At 43.9% G+C, this 19,972-nt stretch overlaps 1 protein-coding gene across 1 annotated transcript in view; it reads left to right on the plus strand.

Annotated features, from left to right (window-relative positions):
* Positions 1–19,681, plus strand: part of LOC144160566 (phosphatidylinositol phosphatase PTPRQ-like) — a gene marked incomplete at its 3' end in the record, with an annotated part of 114,214 nt that extends 94,533 nt beyond the window's left edge. Inside the window, 7 exon segments of the mRNA XM_077691827.1 lie at positions 1,170–1,374; positions 5,228–5,334; positions 10,621–10,825; positions 13,634–13,740; positions 16,332–16,536; positions 17,849–17,955; positions 19,482–19,681. Coding sequence (XP_077547953.1) covers positions 1,170–1,374; positions 5,228–5,334; positions 10,621–10,825; positions 13,634–13,740; positions 16,332–16,536; positions 17,849–17,955; positions 19,482–19,681 — 1,136 coding nt within the window.
* Positions 19,682–19,972: the final 291 nt, after the last annotated feature.

Raw genomic sequence — 19,972 nt, forward strand, 5'->3', positions numbered from 1 at the left:
GCAGAGCATGGTTGGTCGGTCTTCGCATTTTTTATGCGTGTTATTTTGTTTGTTATGAGGTTATTATTTTAGTTTTTGGAGGAGATGTATGAGGTGCATATTTTTGATTTCGTCACTTCATTTGTGTAAATTTTAAATTTTTCTTTATTTAGTATTTTTTGCTTATCCAAATTCCGTTTGACCTCATTATCTTCGTTTAGGGTATTATAACTATTATAACGATTAGATGTGCTACTTCCGTTAATTATGCATTTTTCTGGAAATGCAGGGCGTTACACGGTTCACTCATTTTACTTTTTTTCTTCGTATTTCTATCGTTCTGCTCCAGGCTTTTTTAGTTTTGTCTTTGCTTTTTGGAAGAGGTGTATGTAATGAATATTTTCTATTCCTTTAGCTGTTTTTGTAAAGTTTTTATTTTCGTGTTGTTTTTCTTTTTTCTTTACATGTTGTGCGACTAGGTATTGGTACTTGGTTCAATATTGAATGTGTAAATTCCCCAAAATAGTTTTTAATGCCAATGGAGGGTATTACATGGTCCGGGCTGTGGGGTACTCAACAAAGAATGCTACGCGTTGATAAAGGCTTGCCGCAAATAGAGCTTGGGGCATTCTAGCAGCAATGAACTATACATCTGTTTTTCAGTTGGTGCTACAGTCTTAAGACTACCGAGAAAAAATGAGTACAAATAAAAAAATCAATTCGAAACGAGTGAACTTGGAGGGAGTCCTACATGCCCTTTCTACAAGCAAGAATAACAGGCACAACTGAAATTGTTCATTCAGCCAACCTTGTAAAAGTTTGTCAGTTTGATAGGAGATGGCTAAATAAACTGCGTAATACATCAGTTTATTTTCTCAGGATCGCACAATGCACATTTATGTACAACTAGTTAAATTACCTTCCTACATACGTTCAAAGCCTGTCCAAAATGGTTAAAAAACAGTCATGCTCCGTCGTGTGAAAGTGGCGTGGCTAATTTTCGCGGGCTTATAACTGCCACCGCTGCCTGCTTTCTTCCCTTACCCAGTTCGGTATTGTCTTCAAGCATTTACATCTTGCTTTAAAAAATTGTTTCAATTGTTTCAAAACAGAAATTTTTTGCTTAGAGTGACAATGCACTGGTTGAAGGAATTGATGGTTAAGATACTTCCTCTCACATCACTGCGCAGATAAATACAACCCTAATCCACACCTTCGATCACCTGAGTCCGGAAATGTGGGCTCAGAACGTTGATACTCTGAACGGCTCCAACGTGACTTCCTTTTACTTGAGCCATTTGTCTCCTGGTTCTACGTATGCTGTCTGTGTAAGGGCTAGTACAAGTGCAGGTTTCGGAGAAGCCCTGTGCAAGAATTTTAACACAAAAGTTTCAGGTGAGTGCTTTCTCGTCCTTGTATACTAAACCCTAACTAGACAACGTAATGCAATGGGACAAGTCCTGGCAGATGTTCGTAAATTATTAAAAATGTGCTGTTATGTCTGTTACTAACAAAAATTACGCCCATCTTCCCGTGAGGGAACCCTGGTGTGGTGCGACGCATCGGGGGGTTCAATTGGTGTTTCCGTTGGGCTGATTCTCTAAATCGCGTGAAACGTGTTGTGAACGCGTGTGATGCATTTCCCTGGTTCCTATACGCGGGACGATGGACGGGTGTTCCTATACGCGGGACGATGGGCGTAATTGTTGTGTCACACCACTCACTGAAGGGACCGGCGCTTCCATCACGTCTTCATCGGAAGAATCAAGTCAAGCACGAAGTAGTCAAGCAATGTCACGTCAAGTGCGAGAGCGAGCGCTTGACTGAACCGCCGCAGCGCGATACCCGCTTTATATTCACAGCACTTGAAGGAGAGGAGAGAATGGAGGAGAGTCACGCATGCGCGCACTTGCGCGCGCCGGAGCAGTTGTTAATGCAGCGTTACGCAGCGAAGCGCGCCCAAACAAGCGCGCCAGCTGTGGTATGCTAATGAGCCGGAGTGAGAGTGTTGCACACAGCTGTGGCAGAGAAGAACGGAGGACGGATGCGGACGGACGGCGCGACGACGCAGGGGGGACATGCCTCAGAGCAAGAGATGCGTCGCATCTAAAAGCACCCTCTCCCTATTAATTCCACAGCCGATGGTGATACATTAACACGGGTCAACGAGTTCAAATAGCTTGGTCTTATCTTATCCAATGACCTCTGTTGGGACCAACGTATCGATCATATAATATCTAGCAAAGCAATGTCCAAACTATACTATCTGAAACGATCGTTACGCAGTGCTTCAAGTGACACAAAGCTCCTGGCATATAAAAGCGTTGTTTTACCAATTCTGGACTACGCAAATATCTGGGATCCTTACACGGCTGTTAGTCTTCGCGAAATTGAAAGGCTACAAAATTAGGCTCTGAGGTTTATCTTTAACAGCTATGGAATAAAATCTGTCTCTCAGTTAGTTGCCAGAGCAGGCTTAAAACAAATTTCGTTACGATGTCGTATTTGTCGCTTGCTTTTTATGTCCAAATTGGTTAAAGGGAGGCTGCACAGCAGAACATGTGATCATGTTGAGTTTCGCTCAGGGTACGGTGCAAGGCAACAGCATGCTTTCAGTTTGGTTCCATTTAAGAACCAAACAAAGTATTCACATGATCCTTTATTCCACGGAATAAAATAGATTGGAATGACCTGAAAACACACGTGGTTGCGGAAGGCGACATTGGCAAATTCCAGACTCACCTTGAAATTTGATATTGTTCTTGTTAAAGTGTATCGGTGCTTCTGTTTTTTTTCTATTGATTTGTTGATGATTTTGCGTACCTAACTTTCCGAAGAATCTGAAATCTTGCTTTCAATCGATGCTCATCGCGTTGCGTGAAAACTGCAGGTTTGTTAAAACTCAAGACAGTACTTGGGAAATAGCTGTGTAGATTACCCTGAGAGTACTTTGATGTTTACTAACCCTTACTTGTACGCATGTATACCATGTATACACCACTTTACTACAACCCTTTCCATTGGGGTTAGCAATATTGCTAAGTAAATTAAATAAAAAATATACCTCGAAAGGGAAGACACGAAACGGGTAAAATTGTCTTTATCTTCTGAGTTTTCCTTGGCGCTCGTTGTTATGTAATGCAGGTCTAGGAACAACCTCTCCAGAATAGGTATAGGGACAGTTCTTCGACACGAAACCTCCGGCGATATGATAAAAAAAACCGTTTGGACAAGATAAAATAGTGTATGGCTTGTTGCAAAACAAAGGCGAAGCGGCGAGCGAGGGACGAGGAGTGGAATTTTTGGAAGTTGGCTCCCCAGTGTTCTTTATCATCCATTCAGGTTGGACGCGTTGTTTTGTCATCCGCCTGAAGGAAGCAGCGTCCTTGTCTGTTTCGGTTCAATAAAGCTCCTGCTAAGAAAACTCTGACTCCAAAATTGGCCCCTACTTTAGTAAAAATTTACCTGAAAGATCGCGAGATGGACGTTACAACTGATAATGCGAACATGCTGCGCCACTCTGTTGATGTTTTCGCGATATTCTAATACTTCACATCGCAATGATGCTATGATAATGAACGTCACAAATCTTCAAGCACAAAAAAAAAACAAAATACAAATGAGAAATCGTTACAATAGCGGTGTGGATACATTTCTTTTTTGCACTGTGGCAACGTCATGAGCTCACACTCATCAACTTGATCGTCTAGAATTTGTGCAATCGGCTGTTTAGAACGTCGTGCAGCCAAGTGATGAGGCTGTCTCTTTGCCACACCCGCTGCATTGACAGGCCTGTTTCCTGCGCTTTAGCATCTGCCTAATGAACAGTATGCAAAATAGGGTGTGATGATGGTTGATGTTTCGAAGAATGAACGTCAACACCGTATTGATGTTCAGCGACACGGTAACCACCCGCCCCTTTATCTAATAATATCCACAATAATATAATAGGCTATGTATTAATGCTACCCAATGCATGGTAAAGTGAAATATCCGCTCGAGATGTTCAAAAATGGTAAGCCGCGTGGTTTGAGTAGATGCTTGTAATCATTCCAAATCGAAGTGTGCGGCTGCTCGCGGATCTGCATTGAATGTAAACACCGGCCAGATAGGTGAAATACTAAGCTCAGATCCCATTTTAGAGTCGACGTCTCCAACAGAGGCGCACGCACATCTGAAAATGTTTCGAATCGTCACAGAACCATGAGGTGTCCTATACAGGACTTTAATACCTAAATGATTTGTCCTGAAACCCATTAAGAAAGCCTTTGCTTGCTTCTCTAAAATCTTGGGTATGCTGCGCTTGTCCCGATCCGCGGGGAGCGTCTGTTTCCCATTTTAACATGGCGGAGCTTTGCGACAGATGTCTTTACGATTACATCTTCAATATGACCCCATCTGCTCTTCTTCTTCAATTTCTGATGGCCGCTGCCGTGTAGCATAAGATGAGAAAGCGGCACATATACGTAACGTTTGACAGGATGGAGTAGTTCCCCGGCTTAATCTTGTTTCTTGTGTTATGTTTCACCAATAGCTGTACAGTTCTTTGTCGACGTAGCAAAGAATGTATAATTATAATTTTCCTTTTAAATAGCAGGCAGATGCGTTTAAGTGAGGATTGATGGACTCAAGTATAATTAAAAATGCCGCCTAAAACTGCCGATGGCGGGTAACAAACTTTGACGTGTTATTTAAAACAGAGATCAGAAAATGTTTACAGCTTGTCAGTGTCATTTTAAAGGCTTTGAAAGAAAGCCTTTTATGCCTACCTTGCGGCGTACGATGACACTACATACGACACTCACTGCAGGAACGTTAACGTTACGCAATGAGTTTCACAAAGTGATGATGATCATAAGCGAAGACACATCAGGCGTCTGAACAGAAAAACGCATCGCGTGGTCGGAATTGAACTCGAATTCCTCGTGTGATATCGCCGACATCTATCTGATTACTTCATTGAGATACGCTCGAAGCAATTTGGATTTTAGCCTGACTTTTTCACACGGTGCTCGCGAGAAAACCGCGTTTTCACTGAAGAAATTTGGGCTAGTTGGTGATACGACTTCGACGTGGTAAAAAGCGCACTAGACGGGGACAAAAAAAAAAGACAGTGACAGCTTTTTACCACGCGTTTTCACCATCTTTCTCTTAAGAACGGGCTTTAATTTTTAACAGCACACTGTTTCTTTATATAAGAGAAAAGAATTCGAACGACATTTAACATGTAACAACTTTTTTGCTTCAGTTCCAGATGCTCCACAGAACATGCGGTCGTTGGAAGAAACTACAGACAGCCTGAAAATCGATTGGGAAGCACCGACCCAAAAGAACGGAGCACTAACGGGATACCAGGTAGCGTAATCTATATTATACGCCAAAAGAAAAGTACACCCTACATAAGAGCAAAAGATCACAAACTAGGGATCTTACATGCTCACTGGGGTTTCCCTTTCGTTCTTGTATATCCATAGCCACGTACAGTGAACCTCATACCACAACTATCACTTTTCACAGTGCAGGTGGTAATAACGTTGTACCATTCGCACAAAAATCACATGTGTAGTGTTCACCCATACCGCTAGCCCAATTTGTAAATCCGGTATGAGCCTTTGCGTGGCTAAAACAGCCAATATACTACGTTCTGACGAATACCGACAACCAAGATGTTCTTTGCTGGGTAACTGGTTTGCTGGGTAACGTTAGCTGGTTGGAATGAAACTAAAATGAAGTCACACAAAGAAAGATATGTCTAGTCATGTCGATTGACTGTCATTACGATTAATTCAGGTGCCAGTGTCACTGCCATGAAGGCGAAACAAAATGACGATAATTTCACCAAAAACAAAATTGCGCTGGGAAATATGCCATAACTGATTAGGGGCAGATAGGATTGCGGTCACAGCCAAAACCATGACTTGAAGGTTTTCAACTCCTTGCGAGCTCCAGTCTTTTGAGACGACTCAGCTTTGCCACTGGCAAATGTGAAAAGACTTGTCACTTAATTTCATTTCATTTCATTTCATTTATTTTACCCTCAAGGCCAGGGGCTTTACAGAGGGGAGTGGGTGAAAACAACAAAAGGTACAACAAAAGCAGCATGAGTGATGGTATACTTTATCAGATAGTGCCGGCAAAAACGGTGTCAACTAAGTTCCTTCGGAACTGTAGAGGCTCTGTGATGGCAGCTGTTGGCCCGGGAAGGTGGTTCCAGTCCTGCGATGTCCTGGGTATAAATGATTGCGAACATGTCTTAGTGTGACAATGCATTACTCCTACCTTATGCTGATGATCAATGCGTGAAGAGACATAGGATGGTGAAGGAATAAAGGACGTGCGGAGAACCGGAGTATGGTAAAAAATTTTGTGGAAGAAACAAAGACGGAAGTACCGGCGACGAGTTGCTAGTTCTGATAAACAAAGTGAGTTTTTCATGGAAGTGACACTCGATGTACGACTATAATTACGGTAGATGAAACGGGCGGCATTATTTTGAACGCGTTCAAGAGAGTTAGTCAGAGTTTCACAGCTGGGGTCCCAAATTGGGGAAGCATATTCAAGTTTTGGGCGGACTAATGTTTTATACAGCAGTGTTTTTAGGGCAACCGGGGCTGTAGAAAAGTTTCGGCGGAGGTAGCCTAGGGTTCGATTGGCATTGTTAATTATGTTATCAATGTGAACAGACCAGGTGAGATCTGAGGATATGTGTACTCCCAAATAGCGGTAGGATGTTACAAACTCGAGAATAGAACTGTTAAGGTTATAGGAAGGTAGAGCAGAAGGTTTAAGTCTTGAAACACGTAAAATTTTGCACTTGTTAGGGTTTAGTTCCATCTTCCATGTGTTGCACCAGGACGTGATTGCGTTAATATCTGTTTGCAAAAGTTTAATATCATTGTCATCATTTTTTCGCGAAAAATAACGCAATCATCCGCGAACAAGTGGATGTTAGACGAAACGCAGCCAGGTAGATCATTCACGTAAATTAAAAATAGCAGGGGACCTAGGACAGAGCCTTGTGGGATGCCAGAATAAACGGGACTGGGTGAAGATTCGTGATTATTGGCGACTACATACTGTGACCTATTAACGAGAAACAATTCAAGCCACGAAAGAAGATTAGCATCAAGGTTTAGTTTACTCAGTTTTAAAAGAAGTAGATTGTGAGAGACTTTATCGAACGCTTTAGCGAAATCAAGGAATACACAGTCTGCGCATGAGCGGCGGTCCAAAATCAAATGAAGTTTATGAGTGAATGATAACAGTTGCGTTTCGCACGAGAACGTCTTGCGGAAGCCGTGTTGAGCCGGGGTAAAAAAGGAGTTCGATTCAAGAAAATTTATGAGACTAGAAAAGATAACATGTTCAAGGATTTTACATGGGATACTTGTTAGTGATATGGGGCGATAATTACAGGGGGAATGTCTATTACCGGACTTGTGCAGCGGGACCACCTTCCCGACCTTGAAATCAGCAGGTATTTCGTGGGTGTCCAGGGACTGCTGGAATATTTTAGATAGGGCAACAGAACAACAGGCAACAGTGTTTCTCAGAAATTTTGCTGAAATTAAATCTGGACCTGGACTGGAAGACACTTTCAATGATTCGATTATTTTTGCTACACCACGCGGATCGATTACAATAGGAGTCATTAAGGGGTAATCAAAATTGGACGTACATATCGGAGCCGAGCTAACTGTACGAACGAAATTTTTGCAGAATTCGGTATTAAGGACAAAAGGGCACTCGGTGTCGGGCACAGACTGGTCATTGCTATCTGTTAGTTGAATACAGTTACTTTTGGCCGGATTAATGACGCTCCAAAATTTATGTGGGTTACTAGCGAGCAACGATGGTAACGTGTTTTGAAAAAAAAAATCGTTTTTGCTTGTTTTACCGCTGAAATATATTCGTTATTAGCGGCTTTGTACGCGTCCCAACGGACAGTCGAGGTTTGACATTTCTTTGCAGCTCGGTATAATCTTTTTTTGCGATTTGACAGTCTCTGACAGACTGCGTGAAGGGATATACTTACGAACTAGTTCATGGACCTTATTTTTAAACGTTTTCCAATTATGCTCCAATGAGTGTCCCGCGAAGTTTTCTATGAATGCATCTACAAATATTGAGAGTTCACTATTTATGGCTTCAAAGTTTGCCCTTGCGTAATCATGAATTACTTTCGTGGTACGCGTGTTTTTAGGAACTGGAAGGTTTATCTCAAATGATAAAGTAAGATGGTCGCTCATTCCGGGTAAATATGCTATCTCCGAGACTACTTCAGGATATGTTGTTAGAATTAGGTCCAGTGTGTTAGCCGTGTCGTTCGTTATTCTAGTTGGCTTAGTGACTATTTGCGAAAAATTAAACAAAGAACAGAGATCTAGGAATTCATTGGTATTCGAGGTTTGCGAACTAGATACTGGCTGATCTGATTTCCAGGAAATCAGATCAGTGCGGTACGAAGAAACGGTGTGCGTCAGGCATTGTGCCACGAGCGCTGCTCCCATGCCCACTAATATGCCCACTAACATGTCCACTCAATGTGAAAGCTGTCGGAAGTTCGGCGCAGTGACTCGCCATAACGGACTGTAGCGCCGCTGTCCGCTCACTGCTAACGCCCAATGCAATTAAAATTTCCCGCCTTCGCAGTGCTCGCACGCCTCCTGCCTGAAACGGCGCCAGCTGGAGCTCTGTTCTTTTTGTGCTTGCTTTTCCCCCGCGCCCGTGCCGGCGTTGCACTGCCACTTTTTTCCGCGTGCTATGCTAAAAACCAACCCAACGATTGTTTCGTATTAATTGTTTCGGTTAATTACGTATACTTTGCCTCAAATGTACCTAGTTTTCTTTGCGCTAAACAACGGGGAGATGTATGACAAGCGCCAGCGGTTCACGAGTTTTGAACGTTTATGACTGAATAAACCACCTGGCTTTCGAAGCCTCTGGGTTACGCCGCGACGACGGCCGTGTGTGGCTCTAGTCGGGCCCAGCGAGCGAGCTACGACGACAAGGCGAGCCCCTAAAGTGCTCTGCACTTAAAGGGGAACACCTGCCCCATAACATTGGCTGCCATGTCTGGGTGGGGCCAGTAATTTACGAGGGAGGGGGCTGGGCTATGTGCAGGGTACAAAGGACAGATTAAAGAAATAATTCGCCCCTCCGTCTAACGACGACGGTGGTTGAACGCGAAGCTTTCGCGTAGGGAATCCCTTGGCCGTTGTCCGAGTTTAGACTTCGACTCGCAATCCTCGCCATCAAGTATACTTTAACACTCCGGTGAGGAAAAGAACAAGAGCACATAATGTGGCTCTGAAGTTAGATTCATTTAAGAGAACCCTGAAGTCATGATAGCAGAAAAATTCATATATGAACTAAAATCAACTGACCCAAAATCCTTGTCGGTTTGAACTGCAATGTTCGTAATTAAAACGATGGAGCAGTTCCGATTTCACAGCGGAGCTGTTCTGGGCTGGCTTTGACGACAATGTTTTCGTATCGTGTCACGCTCCCTCAGCAGCAGGTTTCTCAGCCACGCGAAAAACCAGTTCTCAGTATACAGAAGGAATTCGTAAAAAAAGTTAGCAGTGTTTCAAGGCCTTCATTTTTTGACATAAGGCGGCTTATATGATTCCTGAAATAATTTCTTCTCACAATTGCTTGTGCGTTTAGACGTGAAGCTGACTTTAAGGAGATCGTGTAAACTCAGTTTTTGTGAGCTGACTTTCCAACATTGCCTGTTGGGACGTGAAGTATGGCACAACAGAAGTATGATTAGAGAAAACGGCTGTACCTCTATTGTTGTCGAAGGTATCCAGAAACAAATTGTATGACAATTAGCCGCTACGACGAGCATACCATTATGATGTTTCATTTACTTGCCGTGATTATTTAGTTCACAGTGAAGATATAACCGTTATAGAATTACTGTGTGCGGTCAATACAAGGCGGGACTTGCTGCTGGGCGAGTTGGTGTGAACTTTGCGACATGGTTTTAGCGCTGAAACAGGACGAACACAAGAGAGAGGACAGGACAGGACTAGCACCTTTCTTGTCTACTTTCTTGTGGTCGTCCATTTTTAGCGCTAAACCCATGTCGCGATACAAGGCAATCTACGGAGGAAGTATGGTTACAGAAACCGGTCATGAGTGTGGTTTTTGCCCGAAAAATACAGAAAATAATCATGTGACAATTAGCTGTTAGAACGAATTTGAGATTACGCACAAGAAAGAAGCCGAGTTTAAACGGAAACGTTGTAAAGATAACCCACAGTTCCGATGTTTGAACAGATCTCACACTTGGAGGAACTGGGTTTAATTTTTTTGCTATGAGTGTATCATGTACTACATAAATACTGTGTACGGTAGAGGCATTTCTGGAAGGGTTTTGGAAGCAGACTTGAAGTAAGAAAAGATGCCAGTTACCCTAGTTGCTCTCAGCTGTCCATAATTACTCATATTAATAAATGCTTCCCCGCACTCTGTGGCTTGCTCTTTGGCTAGGAACCGGGAGTCAAGGATTAGGATACGAAATCGTCGTTTAAATACTATGCTTGGTGCTGTTAAAAGAACATTTTGACCTTCCGCTATTTATCTATTCTTTTGAAGCAAATGCGGGAAATTTCCATTTTGTTCACTGTGCAGGTGAATACAACTCTAGTCCACACGTTCAACGACCTCGAACACGAAATATCGGTTCCAGCGTCGACCGTTGTGAATGTCTCTGAAGGGACACCGTTTTACGTGAAAGATTTGTCTCCGGGTTCTACGTATGTGGTCTGCGTACAGGCAGGTACAAATGCCGGCTTCGGAGATGCTCTGTGCGGAAACTTCAGCACAAAGGTTTCAGGTGAGGGCTGCCTTCTTCCTAATATTCGTATTAATATTCAGAGACCCTTAACTACCCTCCCCTTTATCTAATGGTATCTACAGTCGTACAACAGGCTACGTATTTATATTACCCAATGCACGGTAATTGTAAATATCCGCTCGCTATGTTCGATGGTGCCAAGTCACGTGGTTTGAGAAGATGCTGGTAATTATCCACAGTAGAAATGTGTGGCTTCTCACGTCTTTGCACTGATAAAAAAACACCTGCCAGATAGGTGAAATAAAGCTCAGATCCGATTTTAGAATCGACGTCTCCTACAGAGGCGCACAAACATCTGAAAATGGTTTCCAATCGTGCCACAACCACCTCCTGTCCTATACAGGACTTCAATACCTAAATGAACTGTCCTGAAACCGATTCTCAGAGGCTTTGCTTGATTTGTCAAAATCTTGCGAACGCTGCGCTTGCCCCGATCGGCGGGGAGCGCCTGCTTCCAATTTTAACATGGCGGAGCTTTGCGACTGATGTCTTAACGATTAAATCTTCAGTCTGATGCCATCTCCTCTTCATCTTCAACTTCTGATGGCCGCTGCCGTGTAGCATCAGTTGAGAAAGCGGCTGAGAAAGCGGCAGGATGTATTTGTTCCCCGGCCTAATCTTGTCTCTTGTGTTATGCTCCACCAATAAATTATGTAGACGTAGCGAAGAATGTATATATAATTATAATTTTTCTTCCTAATAAGCACGCAGATGCGTTTAAGTGAGGATTGATGGCCTCAAATATAATTAGAAATGGCACTTAAAACTGCCGATGGAAGGTAGCAAACATGTACTTCTTATTTATTACAGAGATCAGAAAATGTTTACAGCTTGTCAGTGCCAGTTAAAGGAATACTGACACTAAATTTCTCGCTTTCAGTTTTTATGCTGTAAAGAGTACCTATTGGCCCACTAATTAAGGAAATCGAACCAAAAGCCGTCAGCCGCCAACACAGAATTAATTAGAGCACGTTTATTACAACCAATTTCAAATTCTGTCGCCGCGCGGGAAAATGGCCGTTCGACGGCCAGCCTGCGAGCGGGCCAGTCTGACGTCACGGTCTCACCCGTGACGTCAGGGACGTTCGCCGCATCGCCTGCTACGATTGCACATGGTCCACACTCACCCGAGCAGTCGACATGTCGTCTGAATCGTCAGACTCGGATGAGTCGCTGCCACCCGACAGACAGAGCAACTTTATTTGGCCAGGCGATTAGGCGGGCGACGTCTTCGCCGTCGTCCGTTTTTAATATCACTGCGGCTCGAACCGGCGCAGACCGTGATAGCAACAGCTTGTCGCCACTCTTATAATCAATCTGATAGCGAAAAAGAAGCTCCACATGCGAGAAAGTAGATGTTAGTGTGGTGAAAAATTGTGCTCGGGGTTATTATAAGCGCTGAATTTAAAAGCGGCGTTCAGATATTTGCCGCGATGTAAGCCTACGCTGACCGGAAACGGAGGTTCGGCGCTCCGACCCAGCACTGCCGGCACCACGGTGCGGCGAGCGGCCGAAAGATGGCGCCACCTGCGCGCTATAATCAAAACAGGCCACGGCAGATGTCTTGGTCACCGATCGCTGAAACGGCAATTATCGCCACAATAAAGCTTAGTATGCGAAAAAGGGGATGATAGTGTGGTGAAAAGTTGTGTAAGGGATGGTCATTCGCAGTTGTACTGATACCGGCGATCAAATATTCGCCACGATACTAAGCCTGAAGTTCCCAACACCCAAGCTGACCCGGGCAACGCCGAGCCCGCTGGCTTGGGCGACAGTTCTTGCGGCCGCCGCGCGCACGAACTCAGTCCACGTTTAACGGTACATGTCGTCGTGTGGAAAATAATGTATCTAGGCGTCGTCGTCGATTTGCTCGGACAGGCTTCCACGAGCAGTATTTCGCATTCCGCGAGCTTGCCATAGCACAACTTGGGCGAGCTCGGCGACGCGCACCGCCGCGTCGCCACCGCGCAGTTTTCGGCACCAGTGCGAGGGAACACCATACGCCGGCCACGAACTGAAGAGCAAAGACGTCGAACACGCAAAGTGAGCGAAGTTTACAAGCATTGCTCACACAGCTGCACCCGTACGTCTCCTGCCCAAACGAATACCACCGACAACAGCAGCGCAGGATATCGTTTCCGGTTCCGAAAACGACTGTGACGTCACCCTGAACCGGCCAGACACGCCGGCTGATGTTTCGTCACGCCGAAAGCGATTTCGCTAGTGCTGCCGATTTGTGGAATCTCGCGGCCGGGACAATCAAAATCGATTTTAGGTGTGATACCGGCCTCGGATCGCTGCAAAAATTTCTGTGAGGCATCTGTACAAACTAATGAAGCCAATTATATCATTTTTGAGGCGTCAAAATTTGGTTTCAGTACTCCTTTAAAAGGCTTTTAAAGGAAACGTTTTATGCTTCCCTTGTGCGTACGATGTCGCTGCATAGGACACTGTAGGAAAGCTCACTTTACACAGTGGGTTTCACAAAGTGATGATGATCATAAGAGGAGGCACATCAGGCGCCTCAACAGAAAAACACTTCCCGTGGTCGGAATAGAACCTGGATCCCTCGTGTTATGAAGCCGATGTCTATCTGATTACTCCATTGAGACACGGTTGAAGCGATTTGGATTTTAGACTTTGACTTTGTCTGAGGTTGCGCGCGAGAAAACCGCGTTTTTACTATCTTTCTCTCAGGAATGGGCTTTGATTTTTAACAGACTGTTGCTTTATATAAGAGAAAAGTATTAGAACGACACTGAGTATGTAACAACTTCTTTACTTCAGTTCCAGGAGCTCCGCAGAACATACGGTCGTTGGAAGAAACTACAGACAGCCTGAAAATTGATTGGGAAGCACCGACCCGAAAGAACGGAGCACTGACGGGATACCAGGTAGGGTACTCTATTTAATAATGTCAAAAAAAGAGTACAGCCTTCATTGGAGCAAAATATCATTAACTAGAGATATCACATGCTTACGTGGGTTTTACTTTTGTTCTTGTATATTTATAGCCACGTCCAGTGAACATCAAACCACAAATATCACTTTTCACAGTGCAGATGGTGATAACGTTGTACCGTTTGCACAAAAATCACATGTGTAGTGTTCACCCACTCTGCTAGCCCAATTTATAAATCAGGTATGAGCCCTTGTGTAGCTAAAACAGCCAATATACTACGTTCTGACAAATACCGACAGTCAAGATATTGTTTGCTGGTTAACTGGTTTGCTCGTTAACGTTAACTGGTTGGAATGAAACTAAAATGAAGTCACACAAGGAAGGCATGTCTACTCGTGTCGATTGACTGTCATTACGAGGAATTCAGGTGCCAGTGTCACTGCCATGAAGGCGAAACAAAATGACGATAATCGCACTTAAAACAACTTGCGCTGGGAAATATGACCTAACTGATTAGGGGCAGGTAGGATTGCGGTCCCAGCCAAAACCATGTACTTGAACGTTTTCACATCTTTGCAAGCTCCAGTGTTTTGAAACGACTCAGCTTTACCACTGGCAAATGTGAAAAAAGCATTAAATCCGTTCCACTCAATGTTAAACCTATCGGAAGTGCAGAGCAGTGATTCGCCGTAACGGACTGTAGAGCTGCTAACCGCTGTTTGCTAACACCCGATGCAATTCAAATTTCCCGCCGTCGCAGTGCTCGCGCGCCACGTGCCTGAAACGGCGCCAGCAGGAGCTCTAATCTTTTTGTGCTTGCTTTTCCCCCGCGCCTGTGCCGGCGTTGCACTGCCACTTTTTTTCGCTTGCTATCCTAAAAACCAATCCAACGATTGTTTCTAACAAAATGAACGCGGGCGCTGCCGGTTAATTACGTATACTTTGCCTCAATTGTACCTACAGTTTTCTTTGCGCTAAACAACGGGGAGATGTATGACAAGCGCCAGCGGTTCACGAGTTTTGAACGTTTATGACAGAATAAACCACCTGGCTTTCGAAGCCTCTGGGTTACGCCGCGACGACGGCCGTGTGTGGCTCTAGTCGGGTCCAGCGAGCGAGCTACGACGACAAGGCGAGCCCCTAAAGTGCTCTGCACTTAAAAGGGAACACCTGCCCCCCCTAACACTGGCTGCCATGTCTGAGTGGGGCCAGTAATTTACGAGGGAGGGGGCTGGGCTATAAGCAGGTTACAAAGGACACATTAAAGAAATCATTCGCCCCTCCGTCTGACGACGACGGTGGTTGAACGCGAAGCTTCCGCGTAGGGAATCCCTTGGCTGTTGTCCGAGTTTAGACTTCGACTCGCAATCCTCGCCATCAAGTATACTTTAACACCGCGGTGAGGAAAAGAACGAGAGCACATAATGTGGCTCTGAAGTTAGATTCATTTGCGAGAGCCCTGAAGTCATGATAGCAGAAAAATTCATATATGAACTAAAATCAACTGACCCAAAATACTTGTCGGTTTGAACTGCAATGTTCATAAATAAAATGATAGAGTAGTTCCGTTTTTACAGCGGAGGTGTTCTGGGCTGGCTTTGACCACAATGTCTTGGTATCGTGGCACGCTCCCTCCGCATCAGGTTTCTCCGCCACGCGAAAAACCAGTTCTCAGTATACGAAAAAAAAATCGTAAGAAAGTTTCATGGGCTTCATGTTTTTGATATAAGGCCGCTTGTATGGTTCCTGAAGAAATGTCTTCTCAGAATTGCTTTTGTGTTCAGACGTGAAGCCGGCTTTAATGAGCTCGGTGGAAGCTCACTATCTGTAAGCTGACTTTCCCTTGCCTGTTGCGACGTGAAGCATGGCCACACGGAGGCAGTGTGTTTAAAGAAAATAGCTGTACATCTTTTGTTGTCGAAGGTATCCAGAAACAAATTGCATGAGAATTAGCCACTAAGAAGGCCCTACCATTAGGACTAGTTTCATTTACTTGAGCTATTTATTCGCAGTGAAGTTGTAACCGTTATTGAATTATCTGTGCAGTCAATACAAGGCAACTGACGCAGGAAGTATGGTTACAGAGACGGGTCGTAACTACCTGAATTATTCCGACAACAATTGTATATCAATTAGCTGTTAACACGACTGTAACATTAGGCGCAAGAAAGAAGGGGAGACTAAACGGAAACTTTGACAAGATAACCCACAGTTCCGATGTTTCAACAGATCTCATACTTGGTGGAACTGGGTTTAATTTTTTTGCTATGAGTGTATCGTGTATTACATAATTACTGTGTACGGCAGAGGCTTTTCTGGAAGTGTTTGGAAGCAGACTTGAAGTAATAAAAGATGCCAGTTATCCGAATTGCTCTCAACTGTCCGTAATTACTCAGATTAATAAATGCTTCCGCGCACTCTGTGGCTTGCTCTTTGGCTAGGAACCGGAAGTCAAGGATTAGGATGCGAAATCCTCGTTTAAATAGTATGCTTGGTGCTGTTAAAAGAACATTTTCAACCCTTCGCTATCTATCTATTCTTTTGAAGCAAATGCGGAAAATTTCCACTTTGTTCACTGTGCAGGTGAATACAACTCTAGTCCACACGTTCAACGACCTCGAACACGAATTATCGGTTCCAGCGTCGGCCGTTGTGAATGTCTCTGAAGGGACACCATTTTACGTGAAAGATTTGTCTCCGGGTTCTACGTATGTGGTCTGCGTACAGGCTGGCACTAATGCGGGCTTCGGAGACGCTCTGTGCGGAAACTACAGCACAAAGGTTTCAGGTGAGGGCTGCCTTCTTCTTAATATTGGTATTAATATTCAGCGACACCTAACTACCCGTCCCTTTATCTAATGGTATTCACAGTCGTACAACAGGCTATGTATTTATATTACCCAATGCACGGTAACTGTAAATATTCGCTCGCTATGTTCGATGGTGGCAAGTCGCGTGGTTTGAGAAGATGCTTGTAATCATTCAAAGTAGAAATGTGTGGCTTCTCGCGGCTTTGCATTGATAAAAGACACCTACCAGATAGGTGAAATACTAAGCTCAGGTCCCATTTTACAATCGACGTCTCCAGCAGGGGCGCACGAACATCTGAAAATGGTTTCCAATCGTCCCACAACCACCTCCTGTCCTACACAGGACTTCAATACCTAAATTATTGTCCTGAAACCGATTCTCAAAGGCTCTGCTTGATTTGTCAAAATCTTGGGAGCGCTGCGCTTGTCCCGATCGGCGGTGAGCGTCTGCTTCCCATTTTAACATGGCGGAGCTTTGCGACCGATGTATTTACGATCAAATCTCCTCTTCATCTTCAACTTCTGATCACCACCGCCGTGTAGCATGAGTTGAGAAAGCGGCACGTATTCGTAGTGTTTGACAGGATGGAGTAGTTCCCCGGCCGAATCTTGTCTCTCGTGTTATCTTCCACCAATAATAGCTGTACGGTTGTACATCGACGTAGCGAAGAATGTATAATTATAATTTTCCTTCTAAATAGCTACGTGGCAGACTGCATGATTATAATGTTTCCCCGTAATTAGCACGCAGATGCGTTTAAGGGAGGATTGATGGCCTCAAATATAATTAGAAGTGGCGCCTAAAACTGCCGATGGAGGGTAACAAACCTGTACTTCAAATTTAATATAGAGATCAGAAAATGTTTACAGCTTGTCAGTCTCAGTTTAAATGATTTTAAAGAAAGCATTTTATGCCGAACTTGTGGCGTACGATGTCCCTACATAGGACACTGTAGGAAAGCTCACTTTCCACAGTGGGTTTCACAAAGTGATGATGGTCATAAGAGGAGACACATCAGGCGCCTCAACAGAAAAACACTTCCCGTGGTCGGAATAGAACCTGGATCCCTCGTGTTATGAAGCCGATGTCTATCTGATTACTTCATTGAGACACGGTTGAAGCGATTTGGATTTTAGACTTTGACTTTGCCTGAGGTTGCACGCGAGAAAAGCGCGTTTTTACTATCTTTCTCTCAGGAACGGGCTTTGATTTTTAACAGGACACTGTTGCTTTATATGACAGAAAAGGATTCGAACGGCACTTAGTATGTAACAACTTATTTGATTCAGTTCCAGGAGCTCCGCAGAACATACGGTCGTTGGAAGAAACTAGAGACAGCCTGGAAATTGATTGGGAAGCACCGACCCAAAAGAACGGAGCATTGACGGGATACCAGGTAGGGTAATCTATTTAATAATGTCAAAAGAAGAGTACAGCTTACATTAGAGCAAAATATTATTAACTAGAGATCTCACATGCTTACGCGTGTTTCACGTTCGTTCTTGTATGGTTATAGCCACGTCCAGTGAACATCATAAGACAAATATCATTTTTCACAGTGGAGGTGGTGATAACGTTGCACAATTCGCACACAAAAAAACGCAGACGTCGCATGTGTTGTGTTCAACCACTCCGTTAGCCCAATTTGTAAATCCAGTGTGAGCCTCTGTGAAGGTAAAACGGCCAATATAATACGTTCTAACGAATGCTGACAGCCAAGATATTGTTGGAGATCACTGGCACCATAATTAGAGAACATTAACTGGTTGGGAGGACACTAAAATGAAGTCACACAAAGCAAGGCATGTCTACTCATGCCGATTGACTGTCATCACGAGGAATTGAGGTGCCAGTGTCACTGCCATGAAGGCAAAACAAAATGAAGATAATCGCACTTAAAACAACTTGCGCTGGGAAGTATCCCATAACTTATTAGTAGCAGGTAGGACTGCGGCCAGAGCCAAAACCATGTACTTGAAGTTTTTCACCTCCTTATGAGCTCCAGTGTTTTGAGACGGCTCTGTTTTGCCACTGGAAAATGTGAAAAGAATTGTGAATGTGAAAGGAAGTGAATGTGAAAGGAAAAGAAACGAAATGTGAAAAGAAATGTGAAAAGAGATCGGTGGAAGCTCAGTTTTTGTAAGCTAAATTTCCCTTGCCTGTTGCGACATGAAGCATGGCTATACGGAGAAAGTATGATTAGAAAAAATAGCTCTATCTCTTTGGTTGCCCAAGGTATCCAGAAAAAAATTGATGATGAGTTCCATTTGCTTGCCATGATTATCTAGTTCACAGTTAAGTTGTAACCATTATAGAATGATTCTGTGCGGTCAATAAAAATCAATCTACGTAGGAATTATGATTACAGTAACCGGTCGTAACTGTGGTTTTTGCCCTAACAATTCAGAAAACAGTTATATGACAATTAGCTGCTAGAACCATTTTGACATAACGCACAAAAAAGAAGCCGAGTTTAAACGGAAACGTTGTAAAGATAACCCACACTTCTGCTGTTTCAACAGATCTCACACTGGGTGGAACTGGATGTAATTTTACGGCTGTGAGTTTATCATGTCGCATAAGTACTGTATGCGGAAGAGGCTTTTTATCGAGGTGTTAGGAATAGCGCACTCCAAATAAAAAAACAAGATGCGAGTTATCCTAGTTGTTCTCAAATGCCCATTCTCATATTCATAACTTCTTCCGCGCACTCTGTGCTTTGCTTTTTGGCTAGGAACTTCTAATCTAGGATGATTGGTGCTTTTTGGTGACTCTAGGATGATTGGTGGTCTAGGACTTTGAGTGTAGGATGATAGGTGCTAAGAGTATGATTGGTGCTGTTAAAAGGACACGTTGACCCTTCGACGTTTATCTACTCTTTTCGAGCACATGCGGAAAATTTTTAATTTGTTCACTGTGCAGGTGAATACAACTCTAATCCACACGTTCAACGACCTCGAACCGGAGTTATGGGTTCCAGCGTCGACCGTTGTGAATGTCTCTGAAGGGACACCGTTTTGCGTGAAAGATTTGTACCCGGGTTCTACGTATGAGGTCTGCGTACAGGCAGGCACTAATGCGGGCTTCGGAGACGCTCTGTGCGGCAACTTCAGCACAAAAGCATCAGGTGAGGGCTGTCTTTTCCTTAGTGTCCTGTCTGGTTACTTCATTCGTTCTGAAAACCTCACAACAATTCGAATAAAAATATATCAAAAAGATAACTTTGCGCTCATGTTGTGAACCATGGGTAATTTACAACTCAGTTTAAGGCAGCTAACATGACATGCTTAAAATTTGTTTACGTGACTCTAGAGGTAGCTGGGATTGTAATTTAGGATGAATTGGTGGTGAGATGTTTGAGTGGCGCCCCCTGGCTCTGACGTCGGCTTAGCTACACGAGCCGCTGTCGTCTG

Source organism: Haemaphysalis longicornis, unplaced genomic scaffold (assembly GCF_048455015.1).
Source record: "Haemaphysalis longicornis isolate Haplotype H1 unplaced genomic scaffold, Haemaphysalis longicornis Haplotype H1 scaffold_106, whole genome shotgun sequence".
NCBI lineage: Eukaryota > Metazoa > Arthropoda > Arachnida > Ixodida > Ixodidae > Haemaphysalis > Haemaphysalis longicornis.